Source organism: Peromyscus leucopus, chromosome 18, assembly GCF_004664715.2.
Source record: "Peromyscus leucopus breed LL Stock chromosome 18, UCI_PerLeu_2.1, whole genome shotgun sequence".
NCBI classification, from domain to species: Eukaryota; Metazoa; Chordata; class Mammalia; order Rodentia; family Cricetidae; genus Peromyscus; species Peromyscus leucopus.
The window spans coordinates 1,924,762-1,942,824 of NC_051078.1; the positions used below are offsets into that span (position 1 = coordinate 1,924,762).

The following is an 18,063-nucleotide window of genomic DNA, read 5'->3' on the forward strand; positions in this document are numbered from 1 at the left end:
TACAGAGAGCGCTCTACGCTCTACATTATCATCCTCAGCCACACCTAGAGAACAGGCGTTAAAGTGTTAGGCTGTGGCTGGCTAGCGGCATCTCTCATATGTCTCTCTGGAAGCCTAACAGAGAGAGCCTGGTTGGATGTTGCTAATCTGGAGGGGTGAATGCAGAAAGGGCACCAAAGAGAGTCATGAGCTGAAATCTTACATCTCTGGAGTCTTGGACTTGTTCTTGCCGTTGAAGAACTCAGGGAGAGCCCTCCGTTCGATGGCGTGGACACTGCAAGAGAAGTTACAGCGGATTCAGAAGGTACCAGGGGCGTGAGAGAAGCCCTGAAGGAGTGAGGTCATAAGCGCCCTGAACTGTCGAGGGGAGCCGGGAACTCCTCTGGAAGGAAGTGCGCCGCCAACCTCGCCGAGGCAGGAAACAGGACGGCACAGGGCAGAGGCACCGAGGGCTACGTTGGCCCAGTACCTGTTGTAGTCAAACCAGGCGGCGTAGCTGGGGATGATGATGTGGTGGGTCTGCTCGGTCACGTTGTCCTCGTGCAGGTCTGGGTTCTTGGTCTGCTCCCCTTTGTTGCCGGTGCTGCTCTCATCCTCATCCTGTGAGTACGGAGGCTGCTGGACACTCAGCGTCCCCACTGCCCGCCAGCATCCCTCAGTCTCTCCTACACCCAGGAGCACGGGCACTAACAAGAGGTGGTGAGGAGGAGGAGCATGGGCCCTGGGGCTCTGAGTGGGCTGCAGCTCTGAGCAACAGCCAGAGCAATCTACGGTGGGAAAAGCCCAGGCAGAAGGAACTTTACAGCCACAACCACACAGAGAGGTAGAGCCTCTCTAAACTGGCTCCACCTTGCCCGTGGTCTCCATGTTCTCGTCCTCCTGTTCATCTGAAAGAGAGAGAAGGCCAGATGTAAGGCCAGAGCCTCCAGAGGCGCGAGGGCCTCCTGGAAAGCCACAAGGCTGGGGAAGGTGAGCTCTCCCGGTCTTACCCAGGTCAGTCATGGTGCCTCCTTTGACTGGGGCCGACTCCGAGTCCTTCTTAGTGTTGACTGCCAGGAGACAGAGCCACTGTATTAGACACGTTAGCCAAAATCAAGCCCTCGGTTCTCAACTATTAATAGTTTTGCTTGCTTTCTCAAAAAAACTTTGAAACACACTAGTTAATTTATTGCCTTACCCAACCAATGATTCCATTTAGCTTCCTTATCTATGTGTATAAACTCCTATGATTCTCCTGCCTCAGCATCCTGAGGGCCATTCCTGTCTTTGGTCCCTGTTTTCCTGTATCATCTTCTATGAATTGGAACTGGATCATCTATAGATAAGTAGTTAGACGCCAACCACCCTTGGTGTCCGGGCAACTGAACCTAGAGTCTCCTGCATGTACACAAGGGCCCCACCGGGGTGCGGCCTCAGCCCTGAGCCTTTCGTTTTTGTTTTTATTTTGAGACAGTGTCTCATGTATTCCAGGCTTCCACCTTGCTGTGTGACCAGGAGTGACCCCGATTCTCCAGCCTGCACTTCTGAGTGGTGGGATTACACCCTGCTCCACAGGCCCAGTTCCTCAGCACTTTCTGTTCTTTTTCCTCAATTTATTTATTTATTTATTCTTGCTTTTGCTTTTTGAAACAGCCTCAGGCTGGAGAGATGGTTCTGTGGTTAAGAGTACTGGTTGCTTTTACAGGGGTCCTTAGTTCAATCCCCAGCATTTACATGGTGGTTCACAACCATCTATAATTGTAGTCCCACAGAACCCGAAGCCCTCTGCTGGTGTGCAGATGTACATGCAGACCAACACCCATATACATAAAATACATAAATAAATAAATCTTGGGCTGGAGAGATGGCTCAGTGATTAAGAGCACTGGCTGCTCTTCCAGAGGTCCTGAGTTCAATTCCCAGCACCCACATGGTGGCTCACAACCATCTGTAGTGAGATCTGGTGCCCTCTTCTGTGTACATAATAAATAAATAAATCTTTAAAAAAAAAAAAAAAAGAAAGAAAAAATAAATATTTTTTCTTTTTCTTTTTTAAAGAAACAGAATCAAGCAGTGTAGGTTGGTTTTGAATTCACTATGTGGCTAAGACTGGCTTTGAACTCTTGATCAACCTGCCTCTGCCTGCCAAGCACTAATTACAGGTATGAGCTACTACTATACTTGACTTTGCTGCTTCTTTTGAGACAAAGTCTCATTAAGTTGCCCAGATTGACTTTAGGAGTCGTCATTCTGCAGCCCAGGTAGGCTTGGTACTACTTACACCTCTACTGCCTCAACCTTGCAAGTAATTAGAATTATAAACCTCTGCTAGCCGGGCGGTGGTGGCGCACGCCTTTAATCCCAGCACCTGTGAGGCAGAGCCAGGAGGATCTCTGTGAGTTCAAGGCCAGCCTGGTCTATAAAGCAAGTTCCAGGAAAGGCGCAAAGCTACACAGAGAAACCCTGTCTCAAAAAAACAAAACAAAAAAAACAACAACAACAACAACAAAAAAAAACCACAAACAAACTATGCTAGGCCACTAGGCCTGGTTGAATCGTTAGATCTTAATTAATTAATTAATAATATTATTGTTTTTGTTTTGAAGACAGGGTCTCACTGTGCAGCCCTAGCTGTCTTGGAACTTGATATAGACCAGGCTGGCCTCAAACTCACAGATATCCACCTGCCTCTGCCTCCTGAGTGCTGGGATTAAAGGCCTGTGCCACCATGTCTGGCCAGACCTTAATTTATTTTTATTTTATTTTATTTATCTTTGAGACAGGGTCTTTCTATGAAACCTGGCTGTCCTGGAATTCACAATGTAGCCCAGGCTGGCCTCCAACTCACAGAGCTCCCCTTGTGTCTGCCTCCAGAGTGCTGGGATTTAAAATTATGTGACTCCATGTCTGGCTTAAATTTTTTCCCCCCAGAGCTGAGGACCAAACCCAGGGCCTTGTGCTTGCTTGCCTTCAATATTTAAACAAGATTGTTTAAAACTGTCTGCAGTGCTGGGGATGGAATGCAGGACCCGCACCCACAGGCAGGTGCTCTACAATAAGCTGCACCCCCAACCTAATCTTAAACCTTTTAAAGCACGACACTTTGCTCAGCTGACGTACACAACGTCCAGGAGAAAACAGCTTCCCAAATCTCACCCCTGAACTATATTTCTGGAGTATCTGAGGCCAGTGAACGGGACAGAGACCACAGTACTGGAGTGCAGCGTCCTCTACAGGGTGCCCAACGTGACCCGCCGAGATACAGAAGAAAAGCAGCTTCTCTTTAGAGCTGTTCCTGATGCCCTTTACATTTTTCTCTCTTTTTAAAAAATATCTGCTTTAATATAATATGTACACACGTGTATGTGTGTGAACATGTGTAAAGGGTGCCTCTGGAAGCCGGAAGAGAGCACCGGATCCCCTGGAGATTTTTTAATATAATCCATCTGTGGGTGATGGGAAGCCCAGGTCCTCTGCAAGAGCAGCATGCACCCTTAACTGCTGAGCCATTTTTTAACCCCAACATTTTTCTTTTTAAAAAATTCAAATTTATTGAGTATGTGTGGGAGTGTACGTGTGTTTATGTGGAGGTCAGAGGTCTACATTGGTGTTATTGTCTATCACTCTCCTTTCTTTTTTGAAATGAGGCTTCTCACTGAACCTGAGCTCAGATTCAGCTAGACTGACTAGCTAGCAAGGCCCTGGGCTCTTCCTGCCTCCACCTCAGTACTGGGATTATGGCACACACTGCCACACTCGGTGTTTTATAGGGTGTATTAAGGATTGGCACTCAGGTCCTCAGGATGACCCATCTCTGCAGCACCTTTTTTTTTTTTTTTTTTTTTAAAGACAGGGTCTCACGTATCCCAGGCTGGCCTTCAACTCCTGATTCTCCTGCTTCCCACATGCTGGAATTACAGAGCTGCACCACAGTGTTACGTATTAAACTCCGGGCTTCGTGCATGCTAGGCAAGCGCTCTAACAAGCAATACCCTTGGTCTAGCTTTCTTTCTTTCTTTCTCTCTCTCTCTCTTTCTTTTTTTTTTTCCAGAGACAGGGTCTCTCTGTGTAGCCTTGGCTGTCCTGGAACTCATGCTGTAGACCAAGCTACCCTCAAATTCAGAGATCCACCTGCCTCTGCCTCCTGAGTGCTGGGATTAAAAACGTGTGCTACCACCACCACCCAGCTACTACGAATACATTTTAAAAGCCAATAGATTTTACTTTCACATGGCCAAAAACAGCGTATCAGAAAAAAAAAATCCTGCTGGGTGGTGGTGGTGCAGACCTTTAACTCCAGTACTCAGGAGGCAGAGGCAGGCAGATCTCTGTGAGTTCGAGGCCAGCCTGGTCTACAAAGTGAGTTCTAGGACAGCCAGGGCTACACAGACAAAGCCTGTCTTGAAAAACAAAAACAAAATATAATTTTTTTAGAGGTTTGTTTTTATGTGTACGAGTGTTTTGCTAGAATGTACGTCTGTGTACCACCTACACGCAGTGCCAGAAGAGGGTGTTGGGTCCTGTGGTACTGGAATTCGACAGTTGTGAACCGCCATTATGGGTGGAGGGCATCAAACCTGGGTCCTCTGCAAGAGCAGTCAGTGCTCTTAACCACTGAGACACCTGCCCAGGCCCCTACCCCACTCCATTTCTTAATGACAATGTTTGCATGTGTTTTATAATGGCCCTAAAGTAATGCTTTGGTAGTATAATTTGCATAATTTGTCTTGAAACTTATATATAAATATATATTATATATATATATATATATATATAAACGATTTATTTATTTGATTGATGTTTGCCTACGTGTGCATCTGTGCCAGGGTGCTGAATACCCTAGAAGTGGAATTAAAGATAGTTGTGAGCAGCTGGGTGGTGGTGGTGGTGGTGTAGGCCTTTAATCCCAGCACTTGGGAGGCAGGGGCAGGCGGATCTTTGTGAGTTCGAGGCCAGCCTGGTCTACAGAGTGAGATCCAGGACAGGCTCCAAATCTACACCGAGAAACCCTGTCTCGAAAAACAAAAAAAAAAAAGATGGTTGTGAGCTGCCATGTGGTTGCTGGGAACAAAACTCAGGTCCTCTGGAAGAGCAGCCAGTGCTCTAACTGCTGAGCCATCTCTCCCGCCCCCTTCTTGAAATATATTTTATTGATGGTAAGGCATAATCAAAGCTATGAGGGTAGAGAGACAGCTCAGTCACTAATGTGCTTGTTGCACAGGCCTGAAGACCTGATCGCTCCTTAGTATCCATGTAAAAGGCAGGCACAGGCACAGTGGCATGAACTTCTACTCACAGCCCTGGGAAGAGGGAAAAGCAGTCCCTGAGGCTCACGGGCAAACCAGACTAGCCTAATCCTGCACACCCAGGTCTCAAAACACAAGGCAGAGGAGAGATCCAACTCCCGGTTGTGTTCTGACCTCCACACATGCACCGTGGCAAATCCCCCCCCACACACATACGCACCGGGGCAAGTCTCCGCCCCCCCCCCACATATGCGTGCGCCAACAAATGTTAAAAACACAAGGTAGAGGCTCCTGAGGAATGACACCTGACGCTGAACGCCGGCCTCTACAAGCTTGCGTATGTGCTCACACATACACAAAAGGATCTGCAGTTCAGTGGTAGAGCATTTGCTAGCACACAGGAGGTCCTAGGTTTGATCCTCAGATCAGAAAAACAAAGTCTGCAGACAACTCTTAGTTGAAAGCTTGTCCCTATCAGACATGGGTGTGAAGCCAGAGGATTTCTCAGGGGAATGATAATTTCACTAGTCAGCCACGCAGAAGGGAAAGCTGCTTTGGATCTGGGAAATCAGCCCTTTTAGAGCTTGGCACAGCAGGGATGGGAAAGGGAGGGGGTTAGCCTGGGGGCTCGGCGTGGCCCATACCTGTTTTGGGGAGCGTCACCTCTTCTACGTTCGGGACTGGGGAGGGCTCATCCATGTCTTTCGTCAGGTCTTCTTGTTCCTCTTCTCTGTGGCCTCGCTTTGACTTGGTGTAAGGTGTTGATGGTCTGGAAAGGAAAAGAGAGAGACCCATCAGGGTGGAGCTGGGTGGAACAGAAGCCGGTATGTGCAGAGTGACGGGGGGTGGTGCAGGAGGCTTTCTGTCGGGAGGCTAAGCTTTCCTTCAGTTTCATGTTGACTGGGACTAAAACCATGAAGCAGGCACAGGAAGATTCCCTCACGCTCCTCTCAGACACCCGGCCGGGGCAGTGACTTTGAGAAGCATCTCTTTCCTCTGACGTGTGTCAAGGGGACAGTGCATGTGGGTGCAGTTGAAAGGCTGCATACCCTTTCTTAGCATTCTTCTTCTTAGCTTCTGGGGTTGGCGACGGAGAGGGAGATCGCTTCCTCTTCTTATAGTTTCCCCCCTTCTTGTCCCGTCTGTCTGAATCCGGGCTGTTTACCTGCACATCAGAGAACTGGGATGAATGTGTGCCTCCAGCTCCCAGTGAGGCTTGCTCTGAGGTTTAAGCTAAGTGCCTAAGAAAAAAGAGCAGCCGGGCGGTGGTGGCGCATGCCTTTAATCCCAGCACTCGGGAGGCAGAGGCAGGCGGATCTCTGTGAGTTCCAGCCCGGTCTACAGAGCGAGTTCTGGAACAGCTAGGGCTGTTACACAGAGAAACCCTATCTTGGAAAACCAAACAAACAAACAAACAAACAAAAAAGAGCATAATTTTCACCTCATCTGTCAAGGTCTTAGCTGAAATCTTCTTCCGCCGGGAAGCAGGGCTTTTGTCGTCGTTGACTTCGTAGTCTTCCTCATTCATCCACTCATTGAATGTGTCGGTGTCAAGGATCCACTTGGCATGAACCTCAAGTGCAAAGGCAGACGTGTTGCAGAGTTACTGGAAGCCACGGCTCTGTCTGGAGCCTCTCCGCACATTACGCCCACAGCACAGAGCCTCTGCTCCGGAGAGAGCTCTGGTCCTGGGTGTTCTTCCAGGGGTGGCGGTTAGGAAAGCTCACCTTCCTAGGTTTCTCAGGAGTTGGAGCATCTTCCACAGACGCTTCAATCTCGCTAGCTGGAATCCACGTGTCATAACTGCCAGGAGAGAGTCAGCATGAAGCAGACAACTGGACGCAGGGGTAGAAAGCAAGAGCAGTCTTGCGCTTTTCTGTCTTCACTGCAGAGACGGAACCATGGCCGTGTACGACCCAACAAGCTCCTCCACTGTGTTACACACCCAGTCCTGCCTTTTCCACTTACAAGAAATGCTCAGCTGCTGATTTGCCCAATTAAACTGGGACTATTATTTACCACAAAGCAGTAGAAGCATATTATAAAATATTTCAGGATGCTGGATGTGGCAACTTACGTCGATAATCTCTGTACGAGGAGGTGGAGGCAGGAAAATCGACTCCAGTTCAAGGCCAGCCTGAACTATACAGAGAATTCAAGACCAGCCTGGTCACTGGATCTTGTCTCATAACAAAAATGCAGAAGAGGGCTAGAGGCAGCTCAGTGGTGTGTAGCTGGCGAGCAACATGGCTCCTGGACTCAAACTATCAACAACAAAACAGGAACAAAAAACTAAAGCCAGGCTTGGCGGGGCATGCCTATAATCCCAGCACTCCAGAAGCCGAGGGAGGAAAATCTGTGTCTGAGGCAGCCTAAAGAGCATAGTGAGATACCGTCTCAAAATTCCAAGTAGCAACCGGGCAGTGGTGGCACATGCCTTTAATCCCAGCACTTGGGAGGCAGAGCCAGGCGGATCTCTGTGAGTTCGAGGCCAGCCTGGTCTCCAAAGCGAGTTCCAGGAAAGGTGCAAAGCTACACAGAGAAACCCTGTCTCGAAAAACCAAAAAAAAAAAAAAAGAAAAAGAAAAAAAAAATCCAAGTAGCAAACCAATCAACAAACAAAAACACAGAAGAAAAAAACTTAAAAAAAAAAAAAGTATGAAAATAATCCAGCATCGATGGTGACTATGGGAGTCTGGGGTCAGCCTGCGTCACATGGTGAGTCCTAGGCACCTGTGCCAGTTCACACCTCTCCTTCAAACACAATCACGCTGGGCGGTGGTGGCGCACACCTTTAGTCCCAGCACTCGGGTGGCAGAGGCAGGTGGATCTCTGTGAGTTCGAGGCCAGCCTGGTCTACAGAGTGAGTTCCAGGACAGACACCAAAACTACACAAAGAAACCCTGTCTCAAAAGGAAAAAAAAAAAAAAAGAATTACAATTATATTACACTTGGTATTTATGTTTTCTTTGGTAACTTTTAAAAATCATTTTCTTTTATTATTATTATTATTAGCCATGTGTATGTGTTTAGGCATGTATGTACATGATTGCAGGTGAAAAGAAGAAATTATTTCAGACATGTTCATGAGATTGATGTTTTCAAAGAGCTTTCTATGTTTTTTGTTTTTTCCCATTGTTTTTTTCTCATAAATTTAAATGTGCAACATTCACTTACGTTATGAAAAGCTAGTCTAAAATATTTTGTATTTAAAAACAGAATTAAACTACTCTAAACCAAAAATCATTTTCTTTTAATCTTACATGCTATTTTCTTTGTGCCCCCTGAAAGGGTTTAGAAGTCCTAGGCTCAAGTGACCCTCCTGTTTCTACCTTCTGGGTATCTCAAACTATAGATGCTAACCAATATGTCTCACTTAAATTTGCCTATAAAGTATCCATATTGTATCACTTTAAAGGCTGCATAATAGCCCAGGGTAATTATATACATCTTTGGAAACATTTTTCCTATTACACATAGCTTAGGCTGGCCCTAAACATCCCAGGACACCGAGGATGACTCTGAATTTTTTTTGTTTTGTTTTGTTTTGTTTTTGTTTTTGTTTTTTCAAGACAGGGTTTCTCTGTGTAGCTTTGCGCCTTTTCTGGAACTCACTTGGTAGCCCAGGCTGGCCTCGAACTCACAGAGATCCGCCTGCCTCTGCCTCCCAAGTGCTGGGATTAAAGGCATGTGCCACCACCGCCCGGCCGACTCTGAATTCTTGATCCTCTTTCTTTGGTGTCTCAAGGGCTGAGATTACAGCTTGCTTTTGCTTTACATCAAAACCTATGACATCAACCAGCAGAAAGGCAGGTGTACAGCTGCATGCCACACAGCCTGAGGACTGGAGCTGGACCCCTGGAACCCAAGTGGAATGAAAGCATTGGCCCCCAATCCTGACTTCCAGATATGTACCTGTACACATGCAAACACACACACACACACACACACACACACACACACACACATAACAAAGAGAAGGCCAGGTGTGGTAGAACAATCCTTTAATCCCAGCACTCAGGAGGGAGAGGCTAGTGGATGTTTGTGAGTTCAAAGCCAGTTTGGTCTACTGAGCAAGTCAGGCTAAACATGGCTACAAGTGAGACCTTGTCTCAAACAAATACGTACATATGTATGTATGTTTGTATGTATGTATGTATGTACATACATATGTGTGATAAAAAGGAAAACAAGTTGACCTGAGGGATGATACAGTCAGCAAGCATAAAGACCTGAATTCTATCCCCAGAACCTGGGCATGGGGCTGAGGAGATGGCTCAGCAGTTAAGAACAACTCTTGCTCTGGCACAGGACCCAGGATCAGTTCCTAGCACCCAGATTATGGCTCACGACTGTCTGTAATTCCAGTTGAAGAGAATCTGTAGGCACCAGGCATGCGTGTAGTGCACACACATTAATGCAGGCAAAACTCGGATCACATAACATTAAACAAACAATCCTAGGCACGGTGGCTTATGCTCGCAACCCCAGAGCATCAAAGGTACACAAAGGGGGATCCCAAGGCCCTCCGGCCATCCAGTCTAGACCAGCTGTTCCAGGCCAATGAGAAACCCTGCATTCCTGAGGATGAACTGAGGTTACACACACACACACACACACACAGCCAGTGTGGTGGCGCACGCCTTTAATACCAGCAGTGAGGAGGCTGAGGCAGGAGAATTGCTACATGTTTGAGGCCAGCCTGGTCTACACAACAAGTTCTGTGCCAGCCCGGATTACACAGCAAACTCCTGTATCCCAAGGAACCAAACAAGGAAATAAACAGCCCAGAAGCCTCCTGCTCGGCCAGACGGCTTCTGCGTCTGGCGGCGGCTGCTTCTCCTGACCACCGAGACCCCATCCTCACCTGTCGGGGTAGTAGCCCCAGTGCAGAAGAACTTGTTTGTCCCTCTTCATGACTGGCCGCACCCATTCCTCTGAGGACAGAGACAGAGAAGGGAGATGAGCTGGGGCACAAAGAGCGACTAGACTGAGGCTTGACTTAAGTGCTCTCCTGCTCCAATGGGAGACTCAGTGGCAGGGACTCAGGGGATGAGGACTTGGGACTGCAATGCTCGGAACCTCAGGTGGCGTACGGTGACCTAAGTCACCCTCCATCACGGCCCAGGACAAGAAAGCCTGGTCTCACCTTCTTCCAGGTTCCCTGGGACAGGGTACACAACATGGGAGGCGTTGCTCTTATCCTCGGTGACGGTTCCCTGGGCAGCACAAGGAAAAGCAGGTAAGTCTACTTCCTCCTGAATTACTCTCGAGGACAAATAAAAGAATTAAAATACAACCACAGATCTCCCTTTCTAATGACATCTTTCTGGTGGTGGCATTAAAATTAAGTTTGTATTTTCTAGCAACCCCACCTGAGCGGCAAGGAAACACTGTGGTAATGATGTGTTAGCATTGGAGAAAAGCCAGACTTAAATGTCCCCACAGACAGCCCTCCGCATAGATTCCCTGCATATTGGAGGTGTTTGTGTGTGCAGAAGCTAGAGGTCAACCACAAGTGTCCTTTATATTTTTGAGACAGTTAACCAGCTTGACATTCTAGCTAGACTAGCTGCTTATCGGGCCCCCAGGATCTACTTGTTTCTACGCCCAGCACTGGAGTTATAGGTACGAACCCCAACATCCAGGCTTCACGTGTTCTGAGGATCCAGACCCAGGTCTTCATGCTTAGAGACCTACCCAAAGGGAATTTAAATGGACTGTATGTGCCTACCCATAATATCTGCTTCTTATTAAATAGTTCCCAAGAGCGGAGATTTTGTTGTGGTTGTTCTAACAGAATCACTCTACAGTCCAGGCAGGTCTGAACACACTATGCAGCCAAGCACGACTTTGAACGTTTGATCTTTCTGCTTCTACTTCTCAATTGCCTGGGCATATCACTGCACCTGATCCCAAGGTTGCATTTATTTGAAATCAGGCATGTCTAGTTCAGTGGAAGATGCTCTCCTTCATCCAGGCCAATGCAATGCCAAGGAGCAGTGATCACCCTATCAGGCCTGGGAAGTGGAGGAGACAGACAGGGCCGGTGCTGCTCAAAGGCTTGACTGTAGTTTTCCACGGGGTGTGGGGTGTGGGGGTGGGGACAGGACAGAAGAAAATGCGGCACTCCGCTGCCTGGTGAAGACACCCTCGATCATGGCGGAACAGTGTAGCAATGGTAACAATGCGAGAACCAGTCAGGACAGAAGCCCCTGACTTACCTGCCTTCCCTCACACTCACCTGATGTCTCTTAACAATGTCCTTTAACTTCCCTAGCAGTTTGGGCTCAATCTCTGGGCACAGGAAAATGTTAGGTCGAGACAGGCAATTATTCTGTGAGAAGAAGTAGATGAGATGAGGGAACACCATTCTGTGTTCTTACTTCGGAAGGGGAAATGGGCGGGAGGTGTGCTTGAATATTACCTGCACCAAGGACTTCTCAATGGTCATGAACATTTCCACATTGCGGTCCATGCGTGACGGATTCTGGAAATCGTAACGCCGCCTTGTAAAGGGACAATAATCGAGTAAATTATAGTTTATGTCTGGGGGAAGGGGGAGGGTACAGGACTTTCCTCTTTTTATTTTTTAATTTATATTTTTCTTTTATGTGTATGGGTGTTTTGCCTGCTTGTGTGCACCATGTGCCTGAAGAGGTCACAAGAGGTCATGGGATCCCCTGGAACTGGGGTTACAGAAGGTTGTGAGCAGCCCTGTGGGAATGGGACCATGTCCTCTGGAAGAGCAGCCAGTGTTCTTAACCACTGAGCCATGTCTTTAACCCCTAGGGTATATAACTTCTTCTTTTTGGTTTTTCAAGATAGAGTTTCTCGCTGGGCGATGGTGGCGCACGCCTTTGGCCAGGTGGATCTCTGTGAGTCGAGGCCAGCCCGGTCTACAGAGTGAGATCCAGGAAAGGCGCAAAGCTACACAGAGAAACCCTGTCTCGAAAAACCAAAAAAAAAAAAAAAGATAGAGTTTCTCTGTTTAACAGCCTCAGCTATCCTAGAACTGGCTGTAGCCCAGGCTGGCCTCGAATTCAGAGATCCACCTGCCTCTGCCTCCCAAGTGCTGGGATTGAAGGTGTGCGCCACCAACTCCCAGCTTGGTTCGTAACTTCTTAACAGGGGATGTTAGGAGATAATCTTGTCACCGATTTTGTCCCAATCACAGGGACGAAGGGTTCCTGGTCTCCTGCATGTCACTCTGTGTTTAATCCAAAAGGACCGAGTCTGCGACGCCGGCCCAGAGCCCCCTCCCCACAGACTCCACACCCACTCATTCGTTGTGGGGACTCCTCTGGCTATCACATCTGCTTTCCCGATCTATCAAAATAAAAAGGCACAGGATTTCTAATGTGTTCTTTCACTTCAGAAGGACCCCAGGAAGAAGTGGGAATTTTCTCTAAACTAAACATGAAAAGCAGAGAGAAGGCATCTCACCATCCCTGGTCACTCTTGAATTTGTAGGCAGCTGCAAGAATGTGGCACAGGGATCCTCCTGCTTTGAAATCTAGGAAACATTTGATCTACAAAATTGAGACAGGGAAAAAGTGTGTGAAAGTTACATTGTAAAAATTTTCTTTGTCACATAAAAATCCTGGCACGGATATCCCATTCTGAAATGACCTCCCTCTCCAATGCTTTGTTTGTCTGTTTTTAAGACAATGTCTCACTATGCAGCCCTGGCTGGCCTAGAACCCACATGCAGACCAAGCTGGGCTGGAACTTGTGGCAATCCCCCGCCTCTATCTCCTGGGTACTGGGAGTAAAGGCGTCACCACTATGCTCGTCCCTCAGAGTTGGGACCCACATGTTACTGCATCATTTGACCTGGACAGTTAGAAAAGAAACCAATATACATAAAGAAAACGTCACTTTGGACCAAGTACTCCACTGGATGACCTCGTGTACTACTGACGAAACACTACAAGGTAGGTCTACTTAGTTCACGTGGAGATGAAATTATTAAGACTCATAAAGGCTATCCCACAGTCATCATGTCGCAGAACCAGGACTAACTACAACTTTATGCAAATCCAAATCTCATGGCCCCTTTTAAGGAATTACATGTCTTAATTGTGGTGTGTGTGTGTGTAGGTCACAGGGTGTGTTCTCTCCTTCCAGTGTGTAGGTTGTTCAAGAGACTCGGAATGAGCACTTTATCTACTAAGCCACCCCTCCTTTGTGGCACCGAAGATACAACCCAGGGCCTCTCACAGGCTAGGCAAGTACTCTCTCTACCAGAGCTATATCTCCAGAAACCCTTTTCTAAAATTTTAAGACAGGGTGGCTGGGTTCAATCTGTAATCTTCCTGACTCCGGCTTCTTCTTTGTTTTGTTTTTCGAGACAGGCTGGCCTCGAACTCACAGAGATCCGCCTGCCTCTGCCTCCCGAGCGCTGGGATTGAAGATGTGCACCGCCGTGCCTGGCTGTGGCTCAGGCTTCTACATGAGGGTCTATCGGATGTGTGCCACACCACACCTCCTCAAACCGCACTCTTGAATTTCACCTTTCTAGATTTATTTATTTTGTGCATGAGTGTTTTGCGTTGCTGTGCATCATACCAGTGTCCATGACGGTCAGAAGAATCCCTGGAGTTGGAGTTACGGATGGCTGTAAAGCTCCGTGTGGGTGCTGGGAATCAAACCCAGTGCTCCTAACCACTGAGCCATCCCTCCTGCCCCCAAACTGCAGACCCTTTTAAATCAAACCATGAGAGAGACACCAGAGGACTGAACCCCCCATTCTCAGATGACCTGTTGCACAGATTCTTCCACAGTGACAGGACAGTCAACTGGGGACTAACTCAAGCCGTACCCCCTGACTACTAGCGGAGACTATTCCTGTAGGAAATAAATCTACAGATATGGAATTTGAAGGAAAAAAAGGTGGGTTCTATTTCTGTTGTTCTTTCGAGACAGGGACTCATAATACAGCACACACTATCTGAACTGCTATGTAGATCAGGCTAGCCCCCAACTTTTGATTCTCCTACCTCAACCTCCCCAATTCCGAGATTACGCGCAGGTAGGGGGGAAAAATTTAGAGCGGAAACAGCAAAACACTCTCTTTCCAGTTTGGAGGACGCGTCCTGCTCCCCTGGCACTCACCGGCAGTTTAGTAAGCGGTGCGTTGCTGACATGTTTTCCAAAAACCTCTTCCTGGAACTGGAGCAGCTGTACAACCAGGCTAGACAGGGACTTGTTGGTCGGTGGCTCTGCTTGTATGTACTGAGGGGGAGGGAGAGGGAGAGGAACAGGCTCCAGACAGGTTCTCTGCCACCTCCCACCGCGTTCCCGTGAGTTCTTGGAAGCCCCTGGGACAGACAAAAGTGTGCCTGCCTCCCCCACACGTCTGTCTGTGCAGGGAGGGCTCTGGCCGCTCCTGAATTGTAGCGCCACAGCCCAGGTCGCCTGGACGGACAGCTCTGCACTCCTCTTTAGCTGCACCCCGACGACGCTGGCATTGCAGGACACCCTGAGAGCTGGCCACCTCGTCCCCAACCAACAGTAAAATGCTGAGGACACCCTGAGAGCTGGGCACCTCGTCCCCAACCAACAGTAAAATGCTGAGGACACCCTGAGAGCTGGCCACCTCGTCCCCAACCAACAGTAAAATGCTGTACGTGTAGGGAGTTCAAGGCAAGACAACAAGTGCCCCTTTGAGGCTCTTGGGGGAACACGATAAAAACAAAACAAAAACCAGGCTTCCACCCATCACGGTGCCTTTTGAGAGCCAGGCGCCGAGGCAGGGCAAGCTGGCTTCAAAACTCAGCCTGCGCGTTTTGCTTCCCCCGAAACCAGACGTGGCTGTCATGGTGGGGTCGCCTCTCCAGCAAGGAGCGCTGACCGCGTACCTGTCCTGCTAACAAGTAGGAAGACAACATCTCCCTATGCCTTCCGAGGAGACAATGCCGTCCAACCTTGCCGCCCCACGCTGCCTGGAATGCCACCTTTCTGTTCTGCTCACTGAGCCAGGGAGCTAATTTCCTCTTTTACCTTTTGACCCTTCGTCCCTCTCCCCTCGAGAGAGCCGGCACCTCTCGGCGGGAGGTGTCAAAAGATCCATGACAAAGAACTTGAGAGCCGAGTCAGGTCACAGCCGTCGACCCCCTCGGGGGCCTGGGCTCCCTTCAAGAGGTCAAGAGCAGAGGACCGGGACCCCGAGCCCCACGCGGGGGTGCACACCAGCGGTGCACAGGCCCAGCAGCTGTCAGGAGCTGACATGCACCGAGAGCCCAGGTGGTTTCGGAGCCGTGTGGACCGGCGGCGGGGGGTCCCGGGGCTGCCACTGACAGCCTGCAAGGCCGGGGTGCGGAGAGCTGGGGGGGCGCGGGGAGGAGGAACCCTTAGCCGGGGCAGCGAGGAAGCAGGCCGTGCCCCGGAAAAGGGGGAAAGGCCGAGCGCCACGGAAAGCACAAGAACGAGATCTGCTTTAAAAATAATAATAATAATAATAATAATAATAATAATAATATAATAAAGGGCAGGTAGGGCTTCTGGAACCCTTTTGTTCGCCGCCCTACCATTTCCAGTGGCGGGGTGGGGGTGGGGACCGGCGATCGGAAGCCTGCCGGGGCCTGGGGACCGGCTCGAGCCCAAGGCGACGGACGCCAGGCCGGCCGGCGGGGGGGGGGGGGGGCGGGGCGACTGTGAGCCCGGGGAGGGAAGGTCTGCGGGGCTGCTGCCCTGCAACCCTGTGCGCGCCCCGGTCCCCCGGGGGAGGCGGTGTGCAGGGGTGTGTGTGTGTGGGGACCTGGGAGACAGGTGACGACTCCCCAGGTGGAGACCCCGCCATCGGGGCCGCTCGGTGCCCGTCTACCCTCCTGCCGTCCCCATCTGCCTGCGCACCGACACAAAGCACCGGGCGACCGGGCGAGCGGGGAGGCCTGGGCCGCGGCTCGCGCACCCCGGCGGCTCGTACACACACCCCGGCTCGCGCACCCCGGCGGCTCGTACACACACCCCGGCTCGCGCACCCGGGCTTGCACACCCCGGCTCGCACACACACACCCCGGCTCGCACACTCCGGCTCGCACACACACACCCCGGCCGGCCCGCCCTGGGGCTCCGGTTGAGGGCGATCGGGCCCCGGGGCCGGCCGCCGCCCCGAGAGCCCCGAGCCGCGAGCCGCCGCGGGGAGCGTGGGGCCGAGGGCAGGGTGGGGGCGGGGTGGGGGAGGGGCGCGGGGAGGGGGGCGGCAGGCCGGGAGGGAGGGAGGGCGGCCGGGAGGGAGGGAGGGGCGGGCGCGCCGGCCCCGGGGGAGCCCGCGGAGCCCTTTGTCCCCGGCCCGTGCGGCCCCCGCGGCCCGGGCGCCCGTACCTTCTTGTAGTTCTTGCCGAGCCAGAGCCGCACGTTGTCGAACTGGGTCACGGTGTCCGCGGCCTCGTAGTACTTCACGTTGGGGCCGCCGTCCTTCTTCCGCACCGCCATCTTCCCGGGCTCGGGCCCCGCCGCCGCCGCCGCCGCCGCCGCCCCGCTCAGCGCAGCGCAGCTCAGCTCAGCGCAGCTCCCGCCTCCCCTCCTCCGCCCGCCCTCCCGCCGCCTCCCGCCGCCACCCGCCGCCACGGCCGCCGCCTCCCGCCGCCTGGGCCGGCCCCGGCCTGCGGAGCGCCCCCTGCCGGCGGCGCGGCCCGACGCGGCGGAGGAGCGGGCGGAGGAGCGGGCGGAGGAGCGGGCGGGCGGGCGGGCGGAGGAGCGGGCGGGCGGGCGGGCGGAGGAGCGGGCGCACCGGCGGGCGCACCGACGCGGCGGGCTCCCGGGCAGTGGCGGCTGCTCGCCCGCCGGGGTCGGTCTGGCGGCGTGAGCAGCGGGCTCCCTCTTGCACCGTCGCTCGGGGGACGCCGGTCTCCGGGAGCCCCGCCCCGGCGCCTCGGGGGCCCCCATCGTGCTCGTCCCCGCGGCGCTGCCATGAGCTCCTTCCGCGGGTTCCCCTTTCCCTTCCAGCCCCACGGGGGGCCCCGGTGCACCCGCCCCCTGCGGCGCCCCGCACCCCGGGTCCCTGGGGTAGGAGGGGGGGTCTGGCCCGTCGTCTCCGGTGAAGGAACGGGCCGGGCGAGCCCCGAGCCCCCGACTCTTCCCGGCCAGGCTCCGGGAGGGAGCCGAGCGGTCGCCCGAGCCGGCCGCGGCCGCCGCGCGGACCCCTTCTGTAAGCCCGCGGCAGAGCGCAGTTTTGGGAGTCACGGTGGCCGAGTGGTTAAGGCGTTGGACTCGAAATCCAATGGGGTTTCCCCGCACAGGTTCGAATCCTGTTCGTGACGGCAGCTTTTTGTTTTTGTTTTTTTTTTAAACACACACACACACCTTCCTATTTAAATGAGGAAATAAAAAGACCGCACCACTTCCCTGGGTCAGGTCAGGGTAGCGTGGAAGCTGATTATACACAGCTGTATCGGCCGCTCGCATACCAGGCACTTGGAGGATTCTGTAGCGGAGCATGGGATGAGGAAGGATTTGAGTGAAGATGTGTTTTGTTTGGGAATGTGGATGTTATGCAATGATAGGCAAGCCTGAAATTTCCAGGACAAGAGGGCATCTTTGAAATCCATGGCCTGATGACACTGGAGACCCAACAAACAGACATTCTCTCATTTGGGTTTTTGTTTTTTAAATTTTGGGCAGGACCTCGTGTATCCAGGCTGCCCTTGACCTTGTCCTGTAGCTAAGAATGACCTTGAACTTCCTCCGGCCCTGCTTTTCAAGTGCTGGCGTTACGGGTGTGAGCCGGCCAGGATACCAGGGTCACGCGGTGCTGGGACCGAATCGGGGTTCAGGTATATGCTAAGCAAGCCTGCATTTGAATTTTCTTGAGACTAACTTCAGGTATTACAGG

General features: G+C 51.5%; 1 protein-coding gene and 1 non-coding gene across 7 annotated transcripts in view; one reads left to right on the forward strand and one right to left on the reverse strand.

Moving 5' to 3' along the window:
- Smarcc2 (SWI/SNF related, matrix associated, actin dependent regulator of chromatin subfamily c member 2) overlaps positions 1–16,783 on the reverse strand; it is a 28,914-nt gene extending 12,131 nt beyond the window's left edge. For 3 of the 6 annotated variants that reach the window (XM_028855410.2, XM_028855405.2, XM_028855409.2), the window contains exons 1-15: positions 16,554–16,783; positions 14,343–14,462; positions 12,672–12,757; positions 11,653–11,734; positions 11,470–11,562; positions 10,375–10,444; positions 10,093–10,162; positions 6,953–7,028; positions 6,667–6,798; positions 6,275–6,390; positions 5,870–5,994; positions 990–1,049; positions 850–887; positions 470–600; positions 203–274 (exon numbers count right to left, since the gene is read on the reverse strand). In XM_028855410.2, the coding sequence (XP_028711243.1) occupies positions 203–274; positions 470–600; positions 850–887; positions 990–1,049; positions 5,870–5,994; positions 6,275–6,390; positions 6,667–6,798; positions 6,953–7,028; positions 10,093–10,162; positions 10,375–10,444; positions 11,470–11,562; positions 11,653–11,734; positions 12,672–12,757; positions 14,343–14,462; positions 16,554–16,664 (1,382 nt within the window). In that variant the 5' untranslated portion in view covers positions 16,665–16,783. The remainder of the gene's footprint in view (positions 1–202; positions 275–469; positions 601–849; positions 888–989; positions 1,050–5,869; positions 5,995–6,274; positions 6,391–6,666; positions 6,799–6,952; positions 7,029–10,092; positions 10,163–10,374; positions 10,445–11,469; positions 11,563–11,652; positions 11,735–12,671; positions 12,758–14,342; positions 14,463–16,553) is intronic. The other 3 variants (XM_028855406.2, XM_028855404.2, XM_028855403.2) reach the window with 1 other exon arrangement.
- Positions 16,784–17,409: 626 nt separating this feature from the next.
- Trnas-cga lies at positions 17,410–17,491 on the forward strand. The gene has a single exon. It is a non-coding gene; the product is annotated as a tRNA-Ser (tRNA).
- Positions 17,492–18,063: the final 572 nt, after the last annotated feature.